Source organism: Hemitrygon akajei, chromosome 1 (genome assembly GCF_048418815.1).
Source record: "Hemitrygon akajei chromosome 1, sHemAka1.3, whole genome shotgun sequence".
Classification (NCBI taxonomy): Eukaryota; Metazoa; Chordata; class Chondrichthyes; order Myliobatiformes; family Dasyatidae; genus Hemitrygon; species Hemitrygon akajei.
Genome location: NC_133124.1, coordinates 141,491,313 through 141,519,001, shown reverse-complemented (window position 1 = coordinate 141,519,001; position 27,689 = coordinate 141,491,313). Strand labels below are relative to the sequence as shown.

At 41.8% G+C, this 27,689-nt stretch overlaps 1 protein-coding gene across 3 annotated transcripts in view; it reads right to left on the bottom strand.

Annotated features, from left to right (window-relative positions):
• Nucleotides 1-27,689, bottom strand: part of LOC140731184 (uncharacterized) — a 181,533-nt gene that overhangs the window by 88,606 nt on the left and 65,238 nt on the right. For 2 of the 3 annotated variants that reach the window (XM_073052640.1, XM_073052632.1), the window contains exons 6-8: nucleotides 26,113-26,229; nucleotides 23,104-23,178; nucleotides 3,155-3,293 (exon numbers count right to left, since the gene is read on the bottom strand). In XM_073052640.1, coding sequence (XP_072908741.1) covers nucleotides 3,155-3,293; nucleotides 23,104-23,178; nucleotides 26,113-26,229 — 331 coding nt within the window. The remainder of the gene's footprint in view (nucleotides 1-3,154; nucleotides 3,294-23,103; nucleotides 23,179-26,112; nucleotides 26,230-27,689) is intronic. The other variant, XM_073052647.1, reaches the window with a different exon arrangement.

The window sequence follows — 27,689 nt, the reverse complement described above, 5'->3', positions numbered from 1 at the left end:
TGCGTGCCCAAGCCTTACTAACCCTCACAATTATCTCATTGGAATGTGAAAGCAAACTAGAACACCCAGAAGAACCCCAGACAGTCGTGGGGGAAACACAGAAACTCCTTACAGTTAGTGGTGGGAATTGAATTCTGGCCTCACAACCGGTGTGTAAGTGTTATGCTAACCACTAAACCACCGTGCTGCCCATGTACTGTATATTCCTATAAAATACATTAAAATATTTTATAGCATTTATAAATATACTATTTTTATTCACTTTCAACAGACAATAAACTCATTTACAGAAGTGTACAAGTTGAAGTTATTTTAAAAATTGTATATTCCGTCCCCGAATATTCAGAAATAAATAAGAATAATTGAAATACAGGAAACTGGGGCAATGAGTCTCTGTGTCAATTTATGGAGTTGATCTGTCAGATCTGCAATTATCTTCCATTGGTTTGGTTATTACTTGTTCAGCATTTTTCTGAAATTTCAGAACATATGTAATTGTCTTTAATATTATGCACACCAATAGAACAGCAAAACTGTAACTAAAGGAGATGGGCTTGTGTAATCATGTTAGCAATGATATGCATAGAAAATATACCTACTTTAGATCTCTCCCTCCACATCAACAAGCCATTATGAAACTACAAGTTATGAGGCACTTGAAAAATAATCACTGAAATTAAGCTATTGCTATTATACTGTAAATAACATTAGATTCACTGCTGGGGGAGCCTGAACCATGAAGTAATAATTGGTCTAAAAATCAATTTTTGGAAATTAACATTATTGATACACATAAGTGGGATGCAATTGACTGTGAATTAATCTTTAAGACTATATCGTCCTGAAAAATCTCTTTAAAAACCATAACCCATCAGTGAATTCTCTCAGAATGGAAGGTAATGCAAAGGAGAAATTTTGGCCAATTTTGTTGCCTTGAATCAATATTTGAATGACCTTTTTTCACCTAGTCAATAATTATACACTGAGATTTAAAAAAGCTTCTGAGCACAGTTTGTATGTACAGTATATGACTATTCTGCCTAGTTCCCACAAAAAGCATCAGAATACAGCCAGGTTTATGTTACAAGACTCCATTTCATTTTATACCACAATTTCGCATTTGGCAACGAAATGCTTATTTTGATATCCAGCATCATGTTTATGCAGAAATCAATTTTAGCTGCGTGAATATTTAATTGTATAACAGCAATTTGAAATATCATTTAACATCACTTCTGCCATAAGGCATTTACACAACAGATTTAGAATCTACAAGGGTCTATGACATTGAAAATAAAAATGTGTGTGTATACACACGAGTGCTTGTGTGAGTGTCTGTATGTGTGCGTGTGTGTGAATGTGCGTGCGTGAGTGTATGTGCGTGCCTGTGAGTGGGTGTGAGAGAGAGAGAGTGTGAGAGTGCGAGAGTGTGAGAGTGTGAGAGAGTGTGTGTGTGTGTGTGTGTGTGTGTGTGTGTGTGTGTGTGTGTGTGTGTGTGTGTGTGTGTGTGTGTGTGTGTGTGTGTGTGTGTGTGTGTGTGTGTGTGTGTGTGTGTGTGTGTGTGTGTGTGTGTGTGTGTGTTTATTAAAAGTATTCGACACTGTGCAAAGAGAGCTCAGGTTTGGCTGTCCCAACAAATTTGTTAACATCCTCTGCCAGTTCCATGATGGGATGGCTGCTCGGGTGACCATAGGAGGACAAGAGTCCGAGCCCTTCCTTGTATGCACAGGGGTGAGGCAGGGGTGTGTGCTAGTGCCAGTGCTCTTTAACATCTTCCTCTTGTGTGTTATCAAGCTTCTCCACAATGAGATTGAGGACAGCAGCGGTGTGGTAGTGGATGTCAGATGAGATGGCGACCTCTTTGACACCAGGAGGCTCCACGCAACCACTAAACTCCATGGAGAATGGGTCCTGGAGTTGCAGTATGCAGATGACTGTGCTCTTGTGGCCCACACTCCGGAGGATCTTCAGACTGTCCTTGCTGTGGTGGTGAGTGCGTACAGCAGGATGGGGCTGACCGTCAATACAACCAAGACAGAAGCGGTTTGCCAATGGAGTACCAGTGTCCCACCCACCCTACCTGCCTTCACTGTTGGTGATGAAAAGCTGTCAGTAGTGCCGTTTTTCAAATACGTTTGTATCTGGGGAGCATTCTCTCTGAGGATAGCGGCATTGCCCACGACATCCAGAGCCACATTAAACAGGCATCAGCTGCCTTTGGGAGACTTCGGCGTAGAGTCTTTCAGAACAGGAGCCTTCGTCCCTCCATAAAGGTCTCTGTATACCAAGCGGTCTGTGTCACCACCCTCCTTTATGGCCGTGAAGCTTGGGTAACCTACAGCCATCACATCAAGTCCTTGGAGCACTTCCACATAAGCTGCCTTCAGCGCATCCTGGGAATTACTTAGTGTGATCGGGTGCCTCACACTGAAATACTTGTAAAGACCAACTGCAGAAGTATTGAGGCTGTGATCACCCAGCGTCAGTTGCAGTGGCTGGGGCACGTGATAAGGATGCCCCCATGTCGGTTACCCTGCAGAGTGTTATACGGCCAGCTATATCATGGCCGACGCTCAGCTGGAAGGCCAAAGAAGCGCTATAAGGATCAGATGAAGAATGCTTTAAGGAGGTGAAAGATCAGACCTGAGGACCTGGAGGATGTTGTTGCTGACCGTATCACTTGGTGACAGCTGTTTAGGGATGGAGTTCGTATTCTGGAGATGGAAAGAACAACCAGAAGACAGCAGAAGAGAGCCATGAGAAATGCAGCCCATGGTTGCCATCAGTACCACCACTACCACATATGCATGTCCCACCTGCAATAGAACTTGTGGGTTCAGGATAGGACTGTATAGTCATCAAAGGATGTGCAGACTCCTTACAGAGGATGCTGGGATTGAACTCTAACCTCTGATGCCCCGAGCTGTAAAAGCTTTGCACTAACCGCTATGCTACCATGGTACCTCAACTCTGTGTGTGTGTGTGTGTGTGTGTGTGTGTGTGTGTGTGTGTGTGTGTGTGTGTGTGTGTGTGTGTGTGTGTGTGTGTGTGTGTGTGTGTGTGTGTGTGTGTGTGTGTGTGTGTGTGTGTGTGTGTGTGTGCGCGTGTGCACGCGCATATGCATGCACTTTTGTGCAGGCATGCAACAGCTTACCTGTCTCATCACAAACTCCGAAGAGATATTTTCCCCTGTAATTGCTGGTTGCAGCAGCCCTGTGATTAAAAGCATTCGATTTAAACCTATCGCAGCAGAGAACTGTAGAATCTGATGATACGAGATCAGTTCTTTGTACCTGAGGAAAAGGCAAATAAGATGAGGGAATTTTACTCTACATCACAATGGTAACAAAATTACTGAATATCAGAGAACAATTTGTTTCCCCAATGCAGTAATGGCATGGGTTAAATTAAACAAACATTTCTTTCCATCTGTTTTAGCTATCATTGTCACATTGATGCATACCATGGTATGGTTGTGATATCATTAAGTCAAAACACACAGCACTCTCTGCGTAAAGAACTTACCCTTGACATCCCTCCTATTCTTTCCTCCAATCACCTTAACATTTTGCTCCCTTGTATTAGCCACTTTCACTCTGGGAAAAATAAATTCTCTGGCTATCCACGTGATCTATGTATGACTTTGATGGGGTTATACTTAAGGCCTCTCAATAATCAGCAGAAATTGAAATATCAGATATTTAAGCAGGTCACTGAAGGACGTAAAAAGAATAGGGAAATTTAACTTTATTGATGTTGACTGGCATTGCCTTAGTCAAGGGGCTCATGCAGAGTGGAATTTGTAAAATACATCCAAGAGAGAATTTTCAAGCAGTACGTGGAGAGCTCCTGTAGTAGTCATTACCTTAGGCGATGAGTGTAGACAAGTAACAGAAATGTCTGTGCAAGAAACCTCGGTGGACAGTGACCACAGTAAGGTTCAAGGTAAACATGGACGAAGTAAAGTTTAGAACTTGAGGTAAGCTGGGATAAGGTGAATTTCAATAGCGTTAGTCAATACATGAAGAAGAATACTGGGAGCAGGTGCTGGACAGGAAAACACTATCTGATAAGTGAGAGGCATTTGAAGATGACATTTTAAGAGTTCAAAGTTAGCACATCCCTAAAAGGTTAGAGGCAAAAATGGAAACGTTAGTGAATTTTAGTTCACAAGGGATATTGAAAATTTGATCAGGTAAAAGAAGGAAATGCATGTTAGGTATAGGAAATTGTATCGAATGAGTCCTTTAGTTTTATAGTGGAAAAGAGGAGAACTTGAGAAAGAAGTTAGGGGCAAAAATGAAACATGGAATGACCTTGGGAAGTAGGATTAAGGAGAATCCTAACACCTCTTGTAAATATATTAGAAACAAAGGGCAGCTAAGGAAAGAATAGATCTCCTCAAGGACTGGAACAGTAATCTATGTTTAGATTACTGGAACCGGTGATGTGAGTAAGATTCCAAATTGGTATTCACTGGGGAAAGGATGTGGAGGCTGGAGAGTTAAGGGAGAATTACACTAATAACAGCATATCTGTATCAGGAAGGAAGAACCCCATTTGAGATAGTGGAGCAAATTAGGCTGGATAAATTCCTAGACTCGGGATCTATCTCAGCATGCTAAGAAAAACAAGGGAGGAGATTGCTGGACTGAGATGGCAGAAAGCTGTAGGACAATTCATATTGTTCCTTTATTCAGAAAAATGCAATAGAGGTACATCTTTTACCTGCAGGCCAATGAGCCTTAAATAAACAGTGAAAGTTATTAGAGAAAACTCTTAAGAGACAGGGTTATTATCCATTTGGAAAGACATCAATTGATTAGGAGGAAGCTGCACAGTTTTGGTCAGACAGATTATGCTTCAGAAATCTGATTTGAGTTTTGAGGGAACTAAGAGGCTGGTGAATGTAGGAATGGTAGTCATGGCTTACATAGGCTCCAGCAAGGCTTTTGACAAAATCCCGCATGTTAGGCTGGTCCAGAATTTTAAGGCACAAGGGATCCCAGGCATGTTGGCAAAATGGATCCAGAATTAGCTCAGTGATAAAAAGCTGAGGGAGTGGTGCATTTTTTGACCGGAAGTTTGCAACAAATGGTGTATTTCATGGATCAGTGCTAGGAACTTTGCTGTTTATTACACATGAAATGGCTGGGAGTGTAGGTGTCTGATTAGTAAGCTTGCAGCTGACATGGAACTCAGTGCAGTTATCGGTAGTGAACAAAGTTGTGCAAAGATATAGGGAAATACAGATAAACTGAAAAGTTGGATGGAGTGGTAGCAGATGGAATTTAATCCAGACAGTAAGAGGTAATGTACTTCGGTAAATCATATTCTGGTAGTAGGACATAAGTGGCAGGGCTCTTTGAAAATGATGATACAGGTAGCTAGGGTAATGAAGGCAGCATTTGGTAAGCTTCCCTTGATAGATATAAGGAGTAGATCTGCAGAAGACAGCTTGCAACAAATCGCCACATACTAGCAAAACCTTGCTCTGCAGTCATCTTCCTTGCTAAGACATCCAATACAAGACTTGAGACATCATGTATATACAAAATATTGGTTAGAGTTCATCTGGAGTATTGCAAAGAGTTCTGATCGTCATACTATGCAAAGCAGGCAATAGCAATTGAAATTGTAGACAAGATTCACCTGGAATGGAGACCTGTTATAAGGAGAGATAGGTTAGGCTATGTTTATTCTCACTGGGAAGTAGGTGACCTTTTTGAGCTTTGTAAAATCATGAGTGGCAGAGGTAGGGTGGAAGGTTAAAATATTTTTTTAAGGGCAGAGGAGTCTAGAATTGGAAGGCACAGACTTAAGGTGAAAAGAGAGATACTTAAAGGAGATCTGAGGAGAAAGTTGTCCCACATCGAGGGTAGAGAATATCTAAGCTAAGCGACCAGAACAAGGAGTGCAGACAGAAGCAATTACATTGTTTGCAGGGCATTTGGGGAGGTACTTTGTTGGGAAAGGCAGAGAGTGATGTGGGCCTGATACAGGCAAAAAGTAGTAGTGTAAAGACCTTGAGGGAAGTTTGTGTAGAGATAGCAGGAGCTCTGACGGAGATCTTTCAGATGTCATTAGAAACAGGGATTGTGCCGGAGGATTGGCGTAAGGTCATGTTTGACAAACCTTATTGAATTTTTTGAAGTAGTTACGAGGAATGTTGACGAGGGTAAGGCAGTGGATGTAGTCTATATGGACTTCAGCAAGGCCTTTGACAAAGTTCCACATGGAAGGTTAGTTAAGAAGGTTCAGTCGTTAGGTATTAATGCTGGAGTAATAAAATGGATTCAACAGTGGCTAGATGGGAGATGCCAGAGAGTAGTGGTGGATAATTGTTTATCGGGATGGAGGCCGGTGACTAGCGGGGTGCCTCAGGGATCTGTTTTGGGCCCAATGTTGTTTGTAATATACATAAATGATCTGGATGATGGGGTGGTAAATTGGATTAGTAAGTATGCTGATGATACTAAGGTAGGAGGTGTTGTGGATAATGAGGTGGGTTTTCAAAGCTTGCAGGGAGATTTATGCCGGTTAGAAGAATGGGCTGAACGTTGGCAGATGGAGTTTAATGCTGAGAAGTGTGAGGTTCTACATTTTGGCAGGAATAATCCAAATAGAACATACAGGGTAAATGGTAGGGCATTGAGGAATGCAGTGGAACAGAGAGATCTAGGAATAACAGTGCATAGTTCCCTGAAGGTGGAGTCTCATGTAGATAGGGTGGTGAAGAAGGCTTTTGGAACGCTGGCCTTTATAAATCAGAGCATTGAGTACAGAAGTTGGGATGTAATGTTAAAATTGTACAAGGCATTGGTAAGGCCAAATTTGGAATATTGTGTACAGTTCTGGTCACCGAATTATAGGAAAGATATCAATAAATTAGAGAGAGTGCAGAGACGATTTACTAGGATGTTACCTGGGTTTCAGCACTTAAGTTACAGAGAAAGGTTGAACAAGTTAGGTCTCTATTCATTGGAGCGTAGAAGGTTGAGGGGGGATTTGATCGAGGTATTTAAAATGTTGAGAGGGATAGATAGAGTTGACGTGAATAGGCTGTTTCCATTGAGAGTAGGGGAGATTCAAACGAGAGGACATGATTTGAGAGTTAGGGGGCAAAAGTTTAAGGGAAACACGAGGGGGTATTTCTTTACTCAGAGAGTGATAGCTGTGTGGAATGAGCTTCCTGTAGAAGTAGTAGAGGCCAGTTCAGTTGTGTCATTTAAGGTAAAATTGGATAGGTATATGGATAGGAAAGGAGTGGAGGGTTATGGGCAGAGTGCGGGTAGGTGGGACTAGGTGAGATTAAGAGTTCGGCACGGACTAGGAGGGCCGGAATGGCCTGTTTCCGTGCTGTGATTGTTATATGGTTATATGGTAAATAGGCATCTTAGTCAGCATGGATGAGGTGAGCCAAAAGGCCTATTTCTGTGCTAAGCAATTCTATGATTCCATGAAAATTCTAATTATTAGGCTTCATTTATGAGCTATATAACCCAGAAGGACTGGCAGTCAGCAAAATTATAACCTTTAATATTTGGTGGTTCATTATTAAACATAATCAGATATCAGCCCATCACAAGTAAAACAAATTATTAAAATAAATCCCTTTATTCAACTGTTGTTTCCAACCCATTATTTGTCAAAATTCAAAACCTGCCTGGGATTTGAATAAAAGTTGATTTGATATAAATTGCTAAAAATGTAAGAGATTGAAATATTAAAACCTGAATTAGCAATGGATAAATAAAAACTGGCACATTTTACTGGGAAACAGAACATTAAAAGAAACTGAAAAATTATATAAAGGAGCAGGAGGTTGAAATCTGAAATAAAAACAATCTGGAAACAGTTAGCAGGTCAACTAGTTGTGTCGAGGTGAAAACACAGTTAATGTGATTCTTTATCAGAGCCAGAAAAATGAGAAAATAAGTGGCTTTTAAATTATTGATTTCCATCTTAATACAATTCCTCACACCTCTCCGCTTCGATCAGTATCTTTTTGTCCTCTAACAGTTCCAACAAAGCCTAGCTCAAGAAACAGAACCACATTTTTTGTCTGAACATTTTGCAGCCCTCAGCAATGATTTGTGGCACAGCAGCGTAGTGGTTAGTGCAAACATTTTACAATACAGGCAACCTGGATTCAATTCCCACCGCTGCCTGTGCGTTCTCCCCTTGACCGCATGGATTTCCTCCGGATGCTCCGGTTTCCTCCCACAGTCCAAAGGCATACGGTTGGTAGTTTAACTGGTCATTGAAAACTGTCCCGATATTAAGCGAGCATTACATTGGGGACTGATGGGTGGTGCGGCTCAGTGGGCTGGAAGGACCTGTTCAGTACTGTATCTCAATCAATCAATCAGTAAATAAATGTTTCAGATAAATCAAAGTTTTTGCATTAGAATTTGCCAATTCTGATGCAAGGTCACTTCTTCTTTTCTTAAGCCCATCTCTCCTACTAAGGTCCTCTGTCCTGGGCCAGTCTTTCTAATTGTAGCACATCTTCAAAGATCCTTCCTCTCCCAGATCTTGGCAGCTTCAGTTGGTATTTCTGCAGCTCTGGGTTTTTAACAGGATGGGGTTGCTAGACCCATGCCCAATCCTTCTTTCACAGCTGGGTTTGGGACTGTCTGTGGCAGAGTTGCTGCAAAATCACAAGCCTGTAGTATTAACTCAGAATTTTCAAAACTACCCAATATTTCCAGCATTCTGTTTGTGTTCCGATTACCAGCAATGGAAGTGTTCTGGACCTCACAGCTGCAGGTGGCTCTATTTTTCTTACATCTCTCTCACTAAGTAGCACTGAAACCAGCAAATCACCTTGGACACCAACCTATCACAGACCCTTTCTTTGGTCTCTCCTCCCTCCTTTACTCCGCATCTTAAAAACAATCAGTTTTCTCGCATTTTGAGTTCTGATTAAGGGTCATGTATTGAAATATTAACTCTACAGGTTTCCCTTTCCATATGTTTCCTGACCTGCTGAGTGTTTCTATCGCTTTCTGATTTTATTAGAGACAAAAAAAATTAAATATTGTTATGTACAATGAGTTTGACAATTGACAGGTTCAATAATGACTTATTTGTACTCCAACCTTGGATACCACGATTCAAGATTCCATCTCCATCCCCTCTTTACTTGCACCGAAACACCAATTTCTTTGAGTCTTGAGTTTTGTTAATATGGTAAACATTTAGTAGATGCTATACTGTGCAAAAGTCTTAAGCACCTGAGCCATAGAACCATAGAACACTACAGTACAGTATAGGCCCTTCAGCCCTCCATGTTGTGCCGACCCTAATAATCCTTAAAAAAAAAGTACTAATCCCACACTACCCCATAACCCTCCATTTTTCTTTCATCCATGTACCTGTCCAAGAGGTTCTTAAATACCCCTAATGTTTTAGCCTCCACCACCATCCCTGGCAAGTCATTCCAGGCACTCACAACCATCTGTGTAAAAAAACTTACCCCTGATGTCTCCCCTAAACTTCCCTCCCTTAATGTTGTACATATGCCCTCTGGTGTTTGCTATTGGTGCCCTGGGAAACAGGTACTGACTATCCACCCTATCTACGCCTCTCATAATCTTGTAGACCTCTATCAAGTCCCCTCTCATTCTTCTATGCTCCAAAGAGAAAAGTCCCAGCTCTGCTAACCTTACTTCATATCACTTGTTCTCCAAACCAGGCAACATCCTGGTAAATCTCCTCTGCACCCTCTCCATAGCTTCCACATCCTTCCTATAATCAGGTGACCAGAATTGAACACAATACTCTTAAGTGCGGTCTCACCAGAGATTTGTAGAGTTGCAACATGACCTCTCTACTTTTGAACTCAATCCCCCTGTTAATGAAGCCTAGCATCTCATAGGCCTTCTTAACTACCCTATCAACCTGTGCAGTGACCTTGAGGGATGTATGGATTTGAACCCCAAGATCCCTTTGTTCATCCACACTCTTAAGTAACTGACCATTAATCCTGTACTCAGTCTTCTGGTTTGTCCTTCCAAAATGCATCACCTCACACTTGTCCGGATCGAACTCCATCTGCCATTTTTCTGCCCAACTCTGCAGCCTGTCTATATCCTCTTGTAACCTTCGACAACCTACAGCTCCATCCACAACTCCTCCAATCTTCGTGTCATCGGCAAACTTACTCACCCATCCGTTCGCCTCTACATCCAGGTCATTTATAAAAATCACAAAGAGCAGGGGTCCCAGGACAGATCCCTGTGGCACTCCACTAGTCACCGACCTCCAGGCAGAATACTTTCCTTCCACAACGACCTTCTACTTTCTTCCTTTAAGCCAATTTTTTACCCAAACAGCCAAGGTTCCACTTATCCCATGCCTCATGACTTTCTGGATGAGTCTCTCATGAGGGACACTGTCAAATGTACCTAAATGTACTATATTTATGTACCTTAGGCTTTGGCATAGTACTGTATACTGCTGTGACATGCTGAAAAAAACATCTTAAACAGAGAAAAGTAGGGCCCTAATGGCAACAAATGGGAGGTTCTGATGAATGGTCTCTTTATTCCTCTCCATAGATGCTGCCTGACCTGCTGAGTTCTTCCAACATTCTGTGTGTGTTGCTCTGGATTTCCAGATTCTCTGGAATCTCTTGTGTTAATGATATTTCTTTGCACACCTAGATTTGTGATTGAACATGGCAACAAAAATAGGACACCTAATACTTTAAGTCTATTCTGCCATTTAAAGAGATCATTGTTAATTTTGTCCAAATACCATGTGGAAGAGTTTTTTAAAAACATAGAAAACCTACATCACAATACACGCCCTTCAGCCCACAAAGTTGAGCCGCACAAGTCCCTACCTTAGAAATTACTAGGCTTACCCATAGTCCTCTATTTTTCTAAGCTTCATGTACCTATCCAAAAGTCTCTTAAAAGACCCTATCGTATCCGACTCCACCACCGTTGCCAGCAGCCACTTCCACGCACTCACCACTCCAAGTAAAAAACTTACTCCGACATCTCCTCTGTACCTACTCCCCAGCACCTCAAAACTGTGTCCTCTTCTGGCAACCATTTCAGCCCTGGGGAAAAGCCTCTGACTACCCACACGATCAATGCCTCTCAACATCTTATACACCTCAATCAGATCACTGCTCATCCTCCGTCGCTCCAAGGAAAAAAGGCCAAGTTCACTCAACCTATTCTCATAAGGCATGCTCCCCAATCCAGGCAACATCCTTGTAAATCTCCTCTGCACCCTTTCTATGGCTTCCACATCTTTCCTGTAGTGAGGCAACCAGAACTGAGCACAGTACTCCAAGTGGGGTCTGACCAGGGTCCTATATAGCTGCAACATTACCTCCCGGCTCCTAAATTCAATTTCACGATTGATGAAGGCCATTACACCATACACCTTCTTAACCACAGAGTCAACATGCGCAGCTGCTTTGAGCGTCCTATGGACTCAGACCCCTAAGATCCCTCTGATCCTCCACACTGCTAAGAGTCTTACCATTAATACTATATTTTCCATCATATTTGACCTATCAAAATGAACCACTTCACACTTATCTGGGCTGAGCTCCATCTGCCACTTCTCAGCCCACTTTTGCATCCTATCAATGTCCCGCAGTAACCTCTGACAGCCCTCCACACTATCCACAACACCTCCAACTTTTGTGTCATCAGCAAACTTACTAATTCATCCCTCCACTTCCTCATCCAAGTCATTTATAAAAATCACAAAGATTAAGGGTCCCAGAACAGATCCCTGAGGCACTCCACTGGTGACCGACCTCCATGCAGAATATGACCTGTCTACAACCACTCTTTGCTGATTTGGCCGATTAGGAAGTGCAACGAGACCTGGGTGTCATTGTACACCAGTCATTGAAGGTGGGCATGCAGATACAGCAGGTGGTGAAAAAGGCAAATGGTATGTTGGCATTCATAGCAAAAGGATTTGAGTACAGGAGCAGGGAGGTTCTACTGCAGTTGCACAAGGCCTTGGTGAGACCGCACCTAGAATATTGTGTGCAGTTTTGGTCCCCTAATCTGAGGAAAGACATTCTTGCCATAGAGGGAGTACAAAGAAGGTTCACCAGATTGATTCCTGGGATGGCAGGACTTTCATATGAAAAAAGACTGGATCGACTAGGCTTATACTCACTGGAATTTAGAAGATTGAGGGGGGATCTTATTGAAACGTATAAAATTCTAAAGGGATTGGACAGGCTAGATGCAGGAAGATTGTTTCCGATATTGGAGAGTCCAGAACGAGAGGTCACAGTTTAAGGATAAAGGGGAAGCTTTTTAGGACCCAGATGAGGAAAAACTTCTTCACAGAGAGTGGTGAACCTGTGGAATTCTCTGCCACAGGAAACAGTTGAGGCCGGTTCATTGGCTATATTTAAGAGGAAGTTAGATATGGCCCTTGTGGCTAAAGGGATCAGGGGGTATGGAGAGAAAGCAGGTACAGGGTTCTGAGTTGGATGATCAGCCATGATCATACTGAATGGTGGTGCCGGCTCGAAGGGCCGAATGGCCTACTCCTGCACCTATTTTCTATGTTTCTATGTTTGCCTTCTGTGGGCAAGCCAGTTTTGGATCCACAAAGCAATGTCCCCTTGGATCCCATGCCTCCTTACTTTTTCAATAAGCCTGGCATGGGGTGCCTTATCAAATGCCTTGCTGAAATCCATATACACTACATCTACTACTCTAGCTTCATCAGTGTGTTTAGTCACATCCTCAAAAAATTCAATCAGGCTCGTAAGGCTCTAAAATATCCTCTAATATTTTCGGTTAATGAAACATTTGAAAGGTTTCAAAAGAAAGAAGGCTTGTAAATGAACACTGCAAACTCTATCATTTTTCAATGTTCTTTGTCTGCAGCCGTGGTACCGGAGGATGGGAAGAATACAGCAGTTTCAAGTAACAAAGTGTAGGCGTTGCTTGAAAACAGACAACAGAGAGAGACAGTTGCTACAGTGACAGCATAACCAAAAATTAGAAAGATACAGGTTAATCTAGGAGTGCCATCAGTGATTGTTAAAGGAAACTATGTTTTGATTGATTTATTTGAATGTTTTCGGTAAATAACGGGGATAACCACTGAGGGGTGCACATTTCTGTTGGTCTGTGCAGACCAGCTTGAAAAAGTCTCTAAGTAATTATTAGCAACAAATCAATTGCAGAACCAGAGGAACCAACATATTGGACCACTGTTATATCACCATCAAAAGCGCTTACTGTCCCATCTCACGCCGACACTTCAGAAAGTCTGATCATATGGCTCTGCTTCTACTCCCTGACTACAGGCAGAGACTGAAGACTGCAGCCCCAGTCGTGAGAAACAAGAAGGTATGGACAAGGGAGGTGCAGGAAACTTACAGGACTGCTTTGAATCAGTAGACTGAACTGTATTCAGGGATTCATCTTGCAGAGAGAATGAGTACACCACAGAAATCACCGACTTCATTAAAACCTGTGTGCATGAGTATGTGCTAAAGAGAACTTACTGTAATCAAGTCAAAAGCCGTGGATGAACCAGGAGGTTCGTAGTTTGCTGAGAGGGCTGGATCTGTGACATTCAAGTCTGGCAACCCAGTACTATGCAAGAAAACCAGGTACAACTACAGAGGACTATTTCAAGAGCAAAGAAACAACACTGAATGAGATTGGAGGCGGAATGGGAAGCACGTCAACTCTGGCAGGGCTTACAGGCCATTATTTCCTACAAAGCAAAACCCAACATCATGAAACTGGCTTGCCCACAGAAGGCAAAGAGTGGTTGTAGACGGGTCATATTTTGCATGGAGGCCGGTAACCAGTGGTGTGCCTCAGGGATCTGTTCTGGGACCCTACTCTGGTGATTTTTATAAATGACCTAGATGAGGAAGAGAAGGCATGGGTTAGTAAATTTGCTGATGACACACAGGTTGGGGGTGTTGTGGGTAGTGTGGAGGGCTGTCAGAGGTTACAACAGGACATTGCAAAACTGGTCTGAGCAGTGGCAGATGGAGTTCAACCTAGATAAGTGTGAGGTGGTTCATTTTGGTAGGTCAAATATGGTGGCAGAATATAGTATTAATGGTAAGACTCTTGGTAATGTGGACGATCAGAGGGCTCTTGGGATCCGAGTCCATAGGACACTCAAAGCTGCTACACAGGTTGACTCTGTGGTTAAGAAGGCATACGGTGCACTGGCCTTCAACAATTGTGGGATTGAGTTTAAGAGACGAGAGGTAACGTTGCAGCTATATATGTACAATGTACTGTGTATGTTAATCAAAATGGCTTCTTTGTTTTGTTAAGAGTAGGAATGCTTCTTTGTATGGTAAGTGCTTTCTCTCGCAGTTGTTTAGCTTTAGACTTGCTGATATCAGGATTGTATTCATTTGTTGACCAATGGGGAATGTTATTTTGTCTTGTGAGGCTGGGAGCTTGGAGGGTTTTGCGGTCTTTTCAGGGGAGTGCAGCGCACGTTCGCCTTCCTTGGCGTCTTCTTCCTGACTCCCCTGAAAAGACCGCGAAAACCCCCAAGCTCCCAGCCTCACAAGACAAAATAACATTCCCCATTGGTCAACAAATGAATACAATCCCGATATCAGCAAGTCTAAAGCTAAACAACTGTGAGAGAAAGCACTTACCATACAAAGAAGCATTCCTACTCTTAACAAAACAAAGAAGCCATTTTGATTAACATACACAGTACATTGTACATATAGGACACTGGTCAGACCCTATTTGGAGTACTGTACTCAATTCTGGTCGCCTCACTACAGATAGGATGTGGAAACCATAGAAAGGATGCAGAGAAGATTTACAAGGATGTTGCCTGGATTGGGTGGCATGCCTTACGAGAATAAGTTGAGTGAACTCGGCCTTTTTTCCTTGGAGCGATGGAGGATGAGAGGTGACCTGATAGAGGTGTATAAGATAATGAGAGGCATTGATCATGTGGATAGTCAAAGGCTTTTCCCCAGGGCTGAAATGGCTAGCACGAGAGGGCATAGTTTTAAGGTGCTTGGAAGTAGGTACAGAGATGTCAGGGGTAACTTTTGATACTGTTGCAGGGGATGACGTAGCTGAGGAAAGCCACAGCAGTCAATCTCTGGCTCTGTGGCTCAAAAGGGAAGGAAGGGAGTGAAGAGGCAAGCAGTAATGACAGGGGTTTGTTGGTTAGGGGAACAAAAAGTTGGTTCTGTGGACAAGAACAAGATTCCTGGATGGTATATTGCTTCCTGGATGCCAGGGTCAGGGAGATCTTGAATTTAGTCCACAGCGTTCTTAAGTAGGAGGGTTAACAGCCAGAGGTTATGGTCCATGTAGGTACCAATCACATTGGTAGGAAGAGTGATGAGGTTCTGTAAAATGAGTTCAGGGAATTAGGTGCTAAGTTAAAAGACAGGACCTCCAGGGTTGTGAACTCAAGATTGCTACCGATGCCAAGTTCTAGTGATGCCAAAAATAGGAAGATTGTTTATCACATAGCTAAGGAGATGGTGCAGAATGGTGGGCTTCAGCTATTTGGATCATTGGGCTCTCTTCCAGGGAAGATGGGGTCTGTACAGAAACGATGTTTGCACCTGAACTGGAGAGGGACTAGTATCTTAGCAGAAAGGTTTGCTACGGGGGGGGGGGGGGGGGGGGGGGGGGGGGGGAAGGGTGGTTTAAACTAGAGTTGTAGGGGGTTGGGAACCAGACAGCCAGAACAGATAGTGCAGTGATTGTGGAGAAAGATGTTGTTAAGCCTACATAAGATGTCATGGCGGGACTAAAGTTCTATGATGCATATATTTCAATGCAAGGAGTATCATAGAAAAGGCAGATGAATTCAGGGAATTAATCAGCATGCAGAATTATGACATTGCAGTCATCAGTGAGACTCAGTTGCAGGAGGGGCAGGACTGGCAGCTCAGTATTCCAGGGTTCTGTTGTTTTTGATGGCATAGAGCAGGAGGGTTTAAAGGGGGCAGACTGACATCACTATTCAGGGAAAATGTCATGGCAGATGAAGTATTGAAGAATATAAGAAAATAAGAAATATAAGAAATCCTTTTTTTTTTAAAAGGAGGGAGAGAGAAACCGGGGAATTATGGACCCGTTAGTCTGATATCGGTGGTGAGGAAAATGCTAGAGTCGGTTATCAAAGATGTGATATCAGCACATTTGGAAAGAGGTGAAAACATCAGACAAAGTCAGCTTGGATTTGTGAAAGGAAAATCATGTCTGACGAATCTTATAGAATTTTTTGAAGATGTAACTAGTAGAGTGGATGGGTATATTTAGATTTTCAAAAGGCTTTTGACAAGGTCCCACACAGGAGATTAGTGTGCAAACTTAAAGCACACGGTATTGGGGGTGTGGTATTGATGTGGATAGAGAATTGTTTGGCAGACAGGAAGCAAAGAGTGGGAGTAAACGGAACCTTTTCAGAATGGCAGGCAGTGACTAGTGGGGTACCGCAAGGCTCCGTGCTGGGACCCCAGTTGTTTAAAATATATATTAATGATTTAGACGAGGGAATTAAATGCAGCATCTCCAAGTTTGCGGATGACATGAAGCTGGGCGGCGGTGTTAGCTGTGAGGAGGACGCTAAGAGGATGCAGGGTGACTTGGATAGGTTAGGTGAGTGGACAAATTCATGGCAGATGCAATTTAATGTGGATAACTGTGAGGTTATCCACTTTGGTTGCAAGAACAGGAAAACAGATTATTATCTGAACGGTGCCGATTAGGAAAAGGGGAGGTGCAACGAGACCTGGGTGTCATTGTACACCAGTCATTGAAGGTGGGCATGCAGGTACAGCAGGCGGTGAAAAAGGCAAATGGTATGTTGGCATTCATAGCAAAAGGATTTGAGTACAGGAGCAGGGAGGTTCTACTGCAGTTGCACAAGGCCTTGGTGAGACCGCACCTAGAATATTGTGTGCAGTTTTGGTCCCCTAATCTGAGGAAAGACATTCTTGCCAGAGAGGGAGTACAGAGAAGGTTCACCAGATTGATTCCTGGGATGGCAGGACTTTCATATGAAAAAAGACTGGATCGACTAGGCTTATACTCACTGGAATTTAGAAGATTGAGGGGGGGATCTTATTGAAACGTATAAAATTCTAAAGGGATTGGACAGGCTAGATGCAGGAAGATTGTTTCTGATATTGGGGAGTCCAGAACGAGGGGTCACAGTTTAAGGATAAAGGGGAAGCCTTTTAGGACCGAGATGAGGAAAAACTTCTTCACACAGAGAGTGGTGAACCTGTGGAATTCTCTGCCACAGGAAACAGTTGAGGCCGGTTCATTGGCTATATTTAAGAGGAAGTTAGATATGGCCCTTGTGGCTAAAGGGATCAGGGGGTATGGAGAGAAAGCAGGTACAGGGTTCTGAGTTGGATGATCAGCCATGATCATACTGAATGATGGTGCAGGCTCGAAGGGCTATTTGCTATGTTTCTAAGAGAACCTTTAAGAAGGAAATCAGGAGGGCTAAAAGACATGAGGTTGCTTCAGCAAACAAGAATAAGAATCCCAAGAGGTTCTACAGATATGCATATTAAGAGCAAAAGGATAGCAAGGGGCAAAATTGGTCATCTGGAAGATCAGAGTGGTAATCTATGCATGGAGCCGGAAGAGATGGGGGAGATCTTAAATACATTCTTTTGCATCTGTATTTACTTGGAAGATGGATACAGAGTCTATATATGTGAGGTAATGCAGCAGGGACATCATTGACCCTATACAGATTACAGAGGAGGTGATGTTTGCCATCTTGAGGCAAATTAGGGTGGATAAATCCCCAGGGCCTGACAAAGTGTTTCCTCTGACTCTGTGGAAGGATAGAGCAGAAACTGCAGGGACTCTAACATAGATGTTTTAAACATCTTTAGCACAGGTGAGATGCCAAAGGACTAGTGTTGTTCAGTTTGCTTAAGGAAGGCTATAAGAATAAATCAGAAAACTATAGGCTGGTGATCCCGTCGTTGTCATGGGAAGGTTATTGAAAGGTATTCAAAGGGACTGTACATGTAAGTATTTGTATAGGTAGGGACTGATTAGGGACTGTCAACATGACTTTCTGCATGGTAAGTGGTGCTTAATCAATCTTATAGAGATTTTTGAGGAAGTTACCAGGAAAGTTGATAACGTCTACATGGACTTTAGCAAGGCATTTGACAAGGACTCGCATGGAAGGTTGGTCAAGAAGGTTCAGTCACCTGGTGTTCAATATGAGGTAATAAATTGGATTAGACTTTGGCTTCACAGGAGAAGCCAGAGAATGGTTGGTTACCTCTCTGACTGGTGGCCTGTGACTGGTGATGTGCCATAGGGATCGGTGCTGGGTCCGTTGTAGTTTGTCATCTATATCAATGATCTGGATGATAATACGGTAACTGGATCAGCAAATTTGCAAATGACATTAAGATTAGGGGTGTAGTGGGCAGCGAGGAAGACTATCAAAACTTACAGTGGGATCCGGAGCAACTGGGAAAATGGGCTGAAAAATGGAAGATGGAATTTAATACAGACAAGTGTGAGGCATTGCACTTCAGTAAGACAAACAGAGTAAGGTTTTACACAGTGAGCAGGGAATACAGATTGATAATTCTTTGAAAGTGGTGTCACTGGTAGATACGGTCATAATGAAAAACTCATTAGAGATGGGGATGGTGCTGGAGGATTGGCGTATTGCTCATGTGGTTCCATTGTTTAAAAAGTGTTCTAAGAGTAAACCTAGCAATTATAGGCCTATAGAAGGTTGAGGGGGGACTTGATAGAGATTATTTAAAATTATGAGGGGGATAGATAGAGCTGACGTGGATAGGCTTTTTCCATTGAGAGTAGGGAAGATTCAAACAAGAGGACATGAGTTGAGAGTTAAGGGGCAAAAGTTTAGGGGTAACACGAGGGGGAACTCCTTTACTCAGAGAGTGGTAGCTGTGTGGAACAAGCTTCCAGTAGAAGTTGGTAGAGGCAGGTTCGATATTGTCATTTAAAAAAAAAATTGGATAGGTATATGGACAGGAAAGGAATGGAGGGTTATGGGCTGAGTGCAGGTAGGTGGGACTAAGTGAGAGTAAGCGTTCGGCACAGACTAGAAGGGCCGAGATGGCCTGTTTCCGTGCTGTAATTGTTATATGGCTATGACACACTGGCCTTTACAAACCAAAGTATTGAGTACAGGAATTGGGATGTTGTGTTGAAGTAGATAGGGTAAGTGCAACCAAGCTTTTTCCACTGAAGTTGGGTGAGACAACAACAAGAGGTCATGGATTAAGGTTGAAAGGTGAAATGTTTTAGGAAACATCAGGGGGAACTTCTGCATTCAGAGGGAAGTAAGAGTATGGAACGAGCTGCTAGCTCAAGTAGTGGATGTGGTTTGATTTCAACTTTTAAGAGAAATTTGGATAGGTAAATAGATAGGAGGAGTATGGAAGGCTATGGTCTGGGTTCAGTTCAATGGGTTTAGGCAAATTAATGGTTCAGCACAGACTAGACAGGCCAACAGGCCTGGTTCTGTGCTGTATGTTCTATGACTCTCTAGGTTATTTTTTTAAAACTGGGCCAAGACAGAGTAACTATTCAGCCTGTATTGTTGTAAGATTTATTTGTCCAAAATCTGGAAATCGTTCCAGTTTTCCACCCAGACTTTGCCATTTTTAACAGAAATTCATTTGTCAAGCAAAATGTTCCTGTGTGAATACTTCATGCTGAGTTAAATAAATGGTGATGGAGATTTGTACCATTCATTTCTGGGTAGCAGTAATGACAAAGGCACATACATAAAATCATGCTCAATTTTTGCAATGAGACTGTGCAAACATAATTATTTCCTCCAATTATTTAAATGGGATAGATGGATCTGTTTGGTTCACTGAACAAGTACAACACAAAGAGGCTGAAATGAAGATACAGCTTTTAAAATATCACAATTATTACAATAAAAGATCTTGCTAATAATATGTCACACCATGTTATTTCTGTCAGCATATTAACATTTCAGCACTGAAATATTAGTCATCTCATGGTACAATTGCTCTGCACTGCTCCAAGTTCATCTGTGATTAGCAGATGATGCGGTCAGCCCTCATCGATCAACTGATGACCTCCAGCACATCCTTACTTTCTACATTTGTTTGGATAGCACGCTGTCTCGCACTTTAGATGCGTACTATATTTATTATTGATTACCATCATTTGGATTTCAATCAAGCCAGATTCACTACTGACCTGTTTGAATCATCTCCTATTTATCTTTGACAGAGAAGCAAGTGGCTGGAAAAAGCAAATGGAATGAATGTGTTTTGTCAGTTCTCTACCCTTGAAACATGTGCCACTAATTATGGCTCATGCAGGTGTTCAATTAATGGGGCTAGTTCAGAACTCTGTTAATCAACCATTTGAACTGAATTATGTTCCAAAATTGCAATTAAGTTTTTATTTTTATTTATTATATTGATTTATCAATGCAGCACAGAGGCAACCATTCCAACCCTTTGAGCCACGTTGCCCCAGCAACCCCCAACAAACCTGCTCACTGGACAATTTACAATGAGCACTTTACTATCCCAGTACACCTTCGGACTATGGAAGGAAACCGGAGTGCCCAAGAAAAACCCATGCATTCGGCGGGAGAACGTACAGACCCCTTACAGACAGCACTGGGATTGAATTCTTAACCACTATGCTGCCTTGACATTGTGGAGTTGTTGAACTCCTCATAGGAAATGAGCCAGCATCAGCCAAAGGACATTTGATTCTTGAATCTTGCACAAGATCTGATCTGGAACAGGACACAAGATCCTGGTGATCACTATGGAATTTAGGAGTCATACAGGAAGACAGTACAAAAGCAATGGCTACCCAAATGCCTCTTTATTGTTGTAGTTGTACCCACCTCGATCACTTCTTCTGGCAACTTATTCCAGGTACTCACCACCTTCTGTGTAAACAAGTTACATCTCAACCAAACAAGACGTTGGTTTTAAATCTCTCCCTTCTTATCTGATATCTGTGCCCTCTAGTTTTGGACTCCACAATACTGGGTGAAAAATTATGACCGCCCACCTTATCAATTCCCCTCATGATTTCATAAACTTCAGCGAGGTCACCTCTCATTCTCCTGCATGGCACCCTCGTATATCTCTTCTGCATCCTCTTCATCTTAACTATCCTATAACAGGGTAAACAAAAATGTACGCAATACCCCAAGCGCCAAGTCCACCTCATGTCCTTTTTGTCCTCCTGATTTTCATCTTAAGCCTAATCTGAAACTTTTTATATTCATCAAGGGATTAATTCATGCCCGGCTGCCTAAATGTGATGTACTCTTCCTTCTTATTCCTCACCAGAATCTCAATATTTTTCATTAGCCAGGGTTTCCTGAACTCGGTGTGTTTACCCTTCACTGTAACAGCAACATTTTGCCCCTAGACTCTTGATATAACCCTTTTAAAAGCCAACTATGCCTTTGCCTAAAAATAGTCACCCAGTCCACCCCAACTAGATCCTGCCTAATGCCCTCAAAGTTTGCCTGGCACCAGTTCAGGACTTTAACCCGTGGACCTATTCTGTTTCTCTCAATAACAATTTTAAGAATAATAAAAATGAGATTACTGGTCCTCAAATGCTCCCCAACTGCCACTTCAGCTACTTGGCCCATGTGATTCCATAAGAAGGGGTCCAATATTGCTCCTTCTCGAGTTGGTTCCTGTATATATGTTCCATGAGGAAACTGTCTTAGCCGCACTGCACAAATTCTGCCCCATCCAGGCCCTCAGCACTCTTGGTGGCCCAGTCGATACTGGGAAAATTGAAATCTCCCAATAGCACAACTACATACAATTTTTCAACACATCTCCTCCACGAGTTCCCATCAACTACTAGGGAGTCTACAATACAGCCTTCTCAAGGTGACCATTCCCTTTCTTATTTCTATGTTCAACCCAAATGGCCTCATTGGATGATCCCTCATGAATATTCTCTCCTCAGGTGAGAATAAAATATTTACTTTTGTAAAATCAGTTTGCGATAACTTTAAATTATCCATTAGAATATAAATATGTTTGTAATTAATAATTATTTTCTAAGTTTTACAAGGCCCCCAACTCCAAAGCACTTTGGCATTTGCTTTCATGTAGATTACATTATGTCAAAGGCTGAAAATACATTTAATTGGCTGAGGTATTAGCCAAAGATCTGAAAGTATCTATTGTCCGATTTTTTTTCTCAGTAAACAGGTTGCAATTGCAGCTCTAAATTGTCAACAGCCACTAATGACATTCTTCCTACTGCTTTCAACATAACAATGACACTAATCTTTTCCAATGTCTCTCAGTATCCACCTTTCTTGATTTCAAAGCACACTTATTATCTAAGAATGCATAAATTAAACACCTTGAAATTTGTCTGCTTATAGGCAGGTACAAAGCAAGAAACTCGAATAACCAAATTTTTAAAAAGACCAAAAAACAGAGGAAAAAGAGGGAAAAAGAAGACATATCATGAAAACAACAGAAGCAAGCCAACAGCCTTCCGAACCGGACTGAGTTCCAGATCTGCTCCCGGAGAAGCTGGAGTAGGCCTAATCTATTTGGAATCATCTAGTGATCTGACCTTATTGACAATATTATAACATTATTTTAATCTTCATTTACTATTTCAATTAGTTCTGCATAGATCATTTTTCCAACATATCTTTTAATTTTTCAATAATTATTCCTTGATTAAGAACTATAATTTTTGCAAAGATTTTCCAATTTACTTTAACCACCTCCTATCATCTCTGGAATTAGTTTGGTTTTAAATTTTTTCATAAGGTTCCATTACCTTAATTCATTCTTCTCTATATTATGTAGTCTATCATTAAACAAATTTGATTAATATTGTGATAAATATCTGACACTAGAAATGGGGTAAACAATGGTTGAAAGTCAATTCATAATAGCTTGTTCATTTCCTAATGAGTAAATGAGAAATGGAAAAGTTCACTCTTTTTTACGATGTCTGTAATCTAAATTTTAAACCATGTTTCATTAAAAAGAGTCATTACAGAAATAAATACAAGTTTCACATATGTAAATTAACTGAAGAGCTGGGTACATTTACTTACCAGTATTGCAACCATACGTCTTCCATGAATAGCTCTTCAGGGATTGGATCGATGAGGACAAGATCAGACACCTCCCTGTGGGACAGAGATAGGCTCGCCAACTGAGGGTGTATTTCAGCAGACAGAGTTCAGATAACTCTGCCAAACAGACATTACTGAAAATATATGGAGCAATTTAGCAGATATTGGACAACTTTTGTGAGTATAGCATTTGTGATATCCATTTACTAGCTCTTTTTGGAATTGCACTCTAGTGTTGACATTAATCTTTATACCACTGCACACGGAACATTAAGCAGGGGCATATAAAACCAAATAAAAATGAACTTGGAAATACTTGAAACACACTTATCAATCATCACTTAATCTTTGTTCTCCTAATGGAAATGCAAGCAAGCAAGTCTTTACATCAGCAGTACAATAGTGGAAACTGCGAGCACCCGGGTGTGCACATCACACTCAATCTCTCGTGGTCCCAGAACACATTCTGCGCAATCAAAAAAGCTCACCAACACCTCTACTTTCTGAAGAAGCTGAAGAGAGCTGCACTATGCACATCTACGGCATATACACAACTTCGACAGTAGAGTGCATCCTAACAAGCTGCATTTCTGCATGGTATGAAAACTGTACTGTGGCAGACAGGAAGGCTCCACAACAGGTGGTCACAACTGCGTAATGCGTCACCGGCACCTACCTACCATCAAGGACATGTATTGAGAAAGGTTCCAGGAAAGGGCCAGTAACATCAAGAAGGATCCCACACACCTTGCTCATGCACTGTTTGTTCCACTCCCATCTCAGGGAGCAGGCTACATAGCATCCATGCCAGGACCACCACACCCAAAAACAGTTATGTTCCTCAAGCAAACATTAACCCACCCCTCCATACTTCCACCACTACTTTATCATTTCCTGTCAATCACCTCACGTACAGACCTAGCGTCTGTGCCAAGTGTCATTTAATGAATATACAATTTATATATATATATATAGGCTATCAAAAGTATTTATATTTATTGTGTTTTTTATTGTTATTATTGTGTTCTTTATCTTACTGCTTTTTTTCTGTGTTGCATCGGATCTGGAGTAACAATTATTACCTTCACATATACTTGTGTACTGGAAATGGCATTACACAATCTTGAATTTTGGTTAAATTTTAATGAACATTTAATCATCTCTGGAAACAGTCAATGTTTTGGGCAGAGTCATTTCATCAGGAGTGGAAAGATACATGACGTTAGAGCAAGAATGTAGGGGGTAGGGGAGGAAGAAGTACAAGGTGGTAGGTGATAGGGGAAACTGGGAAGGGGAGGGATAAAGAAAATAGCTGGGAAACTGATAGTTGAAAGAGATAAAGAGCTAGAGGAGGGGGAATCTGATAAGAGAGGATAGAAGTCCACGGAAGAAAGGTGTTGCTCCTCCAACTTGAATGTGGTCGCATTGATACAGAGGACACCACACCAGGAACATCAGATTCAGTAGATAACCTCAACAGATTCACAGATTTGCGTCCTCCCCTCCCCCCATCTTCTTGCTCTAACTTCTCATCTTTTTTTCCCAGTCCTGATGAAGGGTCTCAGCCCAAAACATCAACTCCTTACTCTTTTCCATAGATATTGCCTGGCCTGCTGGGTTCCTCCAGCATTTTGTGTGTGTTGTTTTGGATTTCCAGCAAATGAAGATTTTCTTGTCTCACTTATTCATTTCTGCTCTGTTTCAATCTTCTAACCATTCCTCCACTTCCATCAAGATTTAAGCCCAAAGCCATCAACTTGTGGTTCTTGTCAAATGCTTGTTGAAAGTCCTCACAGGCAACCCCTGTGTTATGGGGACTGGGATGCATTTCCATTTGCACAGAATAATCCTTGTCATGATCTTCCACAATGGGAAGACACATCAACCGTGTGTACATCAAGAAATGAGCTGTAAAAAAAAATCTACTCATTTTCACTTAAATTTCCTAAAAGCATATCCCAGATTGTTTTGGCAGTGATGTGTGAATTTTGAAAAGGTAAACTTCATTCACAAAGTGACATAATGCAGGATTCACCTGTATACTCAATTCACTAGTTCCCTTGTATCATTTCTGCCTCGATTAGTTTATTAAGAATCTATTTTCCTTTAAAAAAAACATGTTGCCTCTGCCTAATCATGCTGTCAGTTTCTGAATACTCTGTTGAGATACTCTTGCATGATGGATTTTAGCATTTTGCAGACAAGCCAGATTAACACATCTGTTGTTCCCCCATTTTCTTTCACTTCTTGGTTTGAAAAACAGTCTTGCCCTTATTACCTTCTAATCTGCTTAGACTGTTCGCAAAATTTTAAAGGATTATTACAAATGCATCAATCATTTCTGCAGTATATTTGAACACTTACTTCAGAGGATTCTATTAACTTTTAGTTCCCTTAATTTCTAATTTACTTCCCTTTTTAATGATAATAATTACATCAAGTTACTTGCAGTGTTCATTTCTAATGTTACTGATTTTAATTATGTTTTCTAAAGTGATTATTTAATGTTTTCTTTTCTTTACGTCCCATAATTATTTCTTCAGATCTTCTGTGACAGACACATTTAATTTCAATACTTTCTTTACTATATTACAGATGCTCTTAAATCTTTTTTTAATATAATTCATGCCAATATATTCTCATTTTTTCATCTTTATGGTCATCTATTGATGGTTCTTAATGTTCTCCCACATGCCAGTTTTATTACCCTTCTTGACAACATTGTAAACCTCTCTAATCTTCTTCAATCTAATACTATCTTCAGCCTTCTTAATGCTCAACTTTGATGCTTCAGTTTTACTATAAAATGCACATTTAATTAGAATGATGGAATATTTCTTTAACCATGTTCTAGTGTTTATTTATCACAAATCTTTTTAAATAATTTCTCAGTTCTGTTTTGGCTAAATCAACACTCATAAATATATAATTGGCTTCATTTCAAGACTCTAATTTCCACCATCTGAAGTGTCAAGATTTTTATCTTACCAGTTGTGAATGTGGGCATAAAATCTTGCATTGAGTGCCCCAAGTTCCGATCCCACGAGTACAAAGGGGCTCTGCAGCTTAGCTTCCTTAATAAGTCCGTGTAGATCATCTACCATTCTTTAGGAGAAAAAAAGCAAATTAATATTTATGAGGTTCAACAGGGGTGAATAAATCTCACTATCAGGACAGCACATTATTTATGTTTGCCAGTTTGTGTTATTGTAAATTAGAAACTCACATGGCTGTATACAAAGAAAGCGTGCACAAAAGCTTAAACACAAGGAAATCTGCAGATGCTGGAAATTCAAGCAACACACACAAAATGCAGGTGGGACGCAGCAAGATAGGCAGTATCTATAGGAAGAAGTACAGTCGACATTTTGGGTTGAGACCCTTTGTCAGGACTAATGGAAAAAAGATAGTAAGAGATTTGAATGTGAGAGGGGGAGGGGGAGACCCAAAATAATAGGAGAAGACAGGAGGGGGAGGGATGAAGCTAAGAGCTGGAAAGTTGATTGGCAAAAGGGATTGATGCACCATCAATAACTCTCCGAGACGTGAGGCGAGATATTGGCTTTTATTGGCTGGAAGAAAGAACAAGCAGCAATTGACCACCACACTGCATCCTGGAGACTGAGGCCGGGGCAGAGTCCCCAATCGCCTTTATACCGGGGTCCATGGGAGGAGCCACAGGAGCAGTCAGCGGGGGGGGGGGGGGGGGGGCGTGTCCAGACAGGTATATGTAGTTCACCACAGGGATACAAGGCTAGAGAAGGGGCAGTATCTTAGGACGGAACTCCTCCCCCTTTCTTTCTTCCAAGGCCTTCCGTCCTATGATACTCCATCTCCCTCTGATGCTCCTTCTCCTTCCCTTTCTTCCATAGTCTTCTACCCTCTCCTATCAGATTCCCATTTCTCCAGTCCTTTATCTCTTTCATCAATCAACTTCCCAGCTCTTTACTTCACCCCCTCCCCTGGTTTCACATATCACCTGCCACCTTGAACTTCTTCCTCCCACCTCCTACTCTGACTTCTTCCCTTCCTTTCCAGTCCCGAAGAAGGGTCTTGGCCTAAAAAGTCAACTGTTTACTCTTTTCCATCAATGCTGCCTGGCCTGCTGAGTTCCTCCAGCATTTTGTGTGTGTTGTTTGGATTTCCAGCATCTGCAGATTTGCAACAAGTGTGTTCATTGTCACTGGCTAAGTGTACTGGAAATTTCAGTCCTTGAGAAGAGGCTTCCCAATACATCGGCAGTGTGCGAGGCTGTAGCGAAGGCCATTGGGAACACTTCTGGCCACTTTGTAGCTGATTTGTGCCCATGAATGATCCAGCAAAATCCACATGAATCCTCTGCCAGGGCAATGCAGGCCATCCCCAGGGATAGAGAGGCGCTGCTCTGGGCATCTTCTGAAAGTACTGGCATCACGAAGAGTGCATGGAAAGCTGCTCAATCTGCTGGTCTATTCCTGGCCACCGGACAAACGCTTTCATTTTGACCACACCTAGATGACCAGCATGAAGCTCCTACACCACTTAGATAGTACAACAACTATCAATCCCCACATAAGACCTCTGTC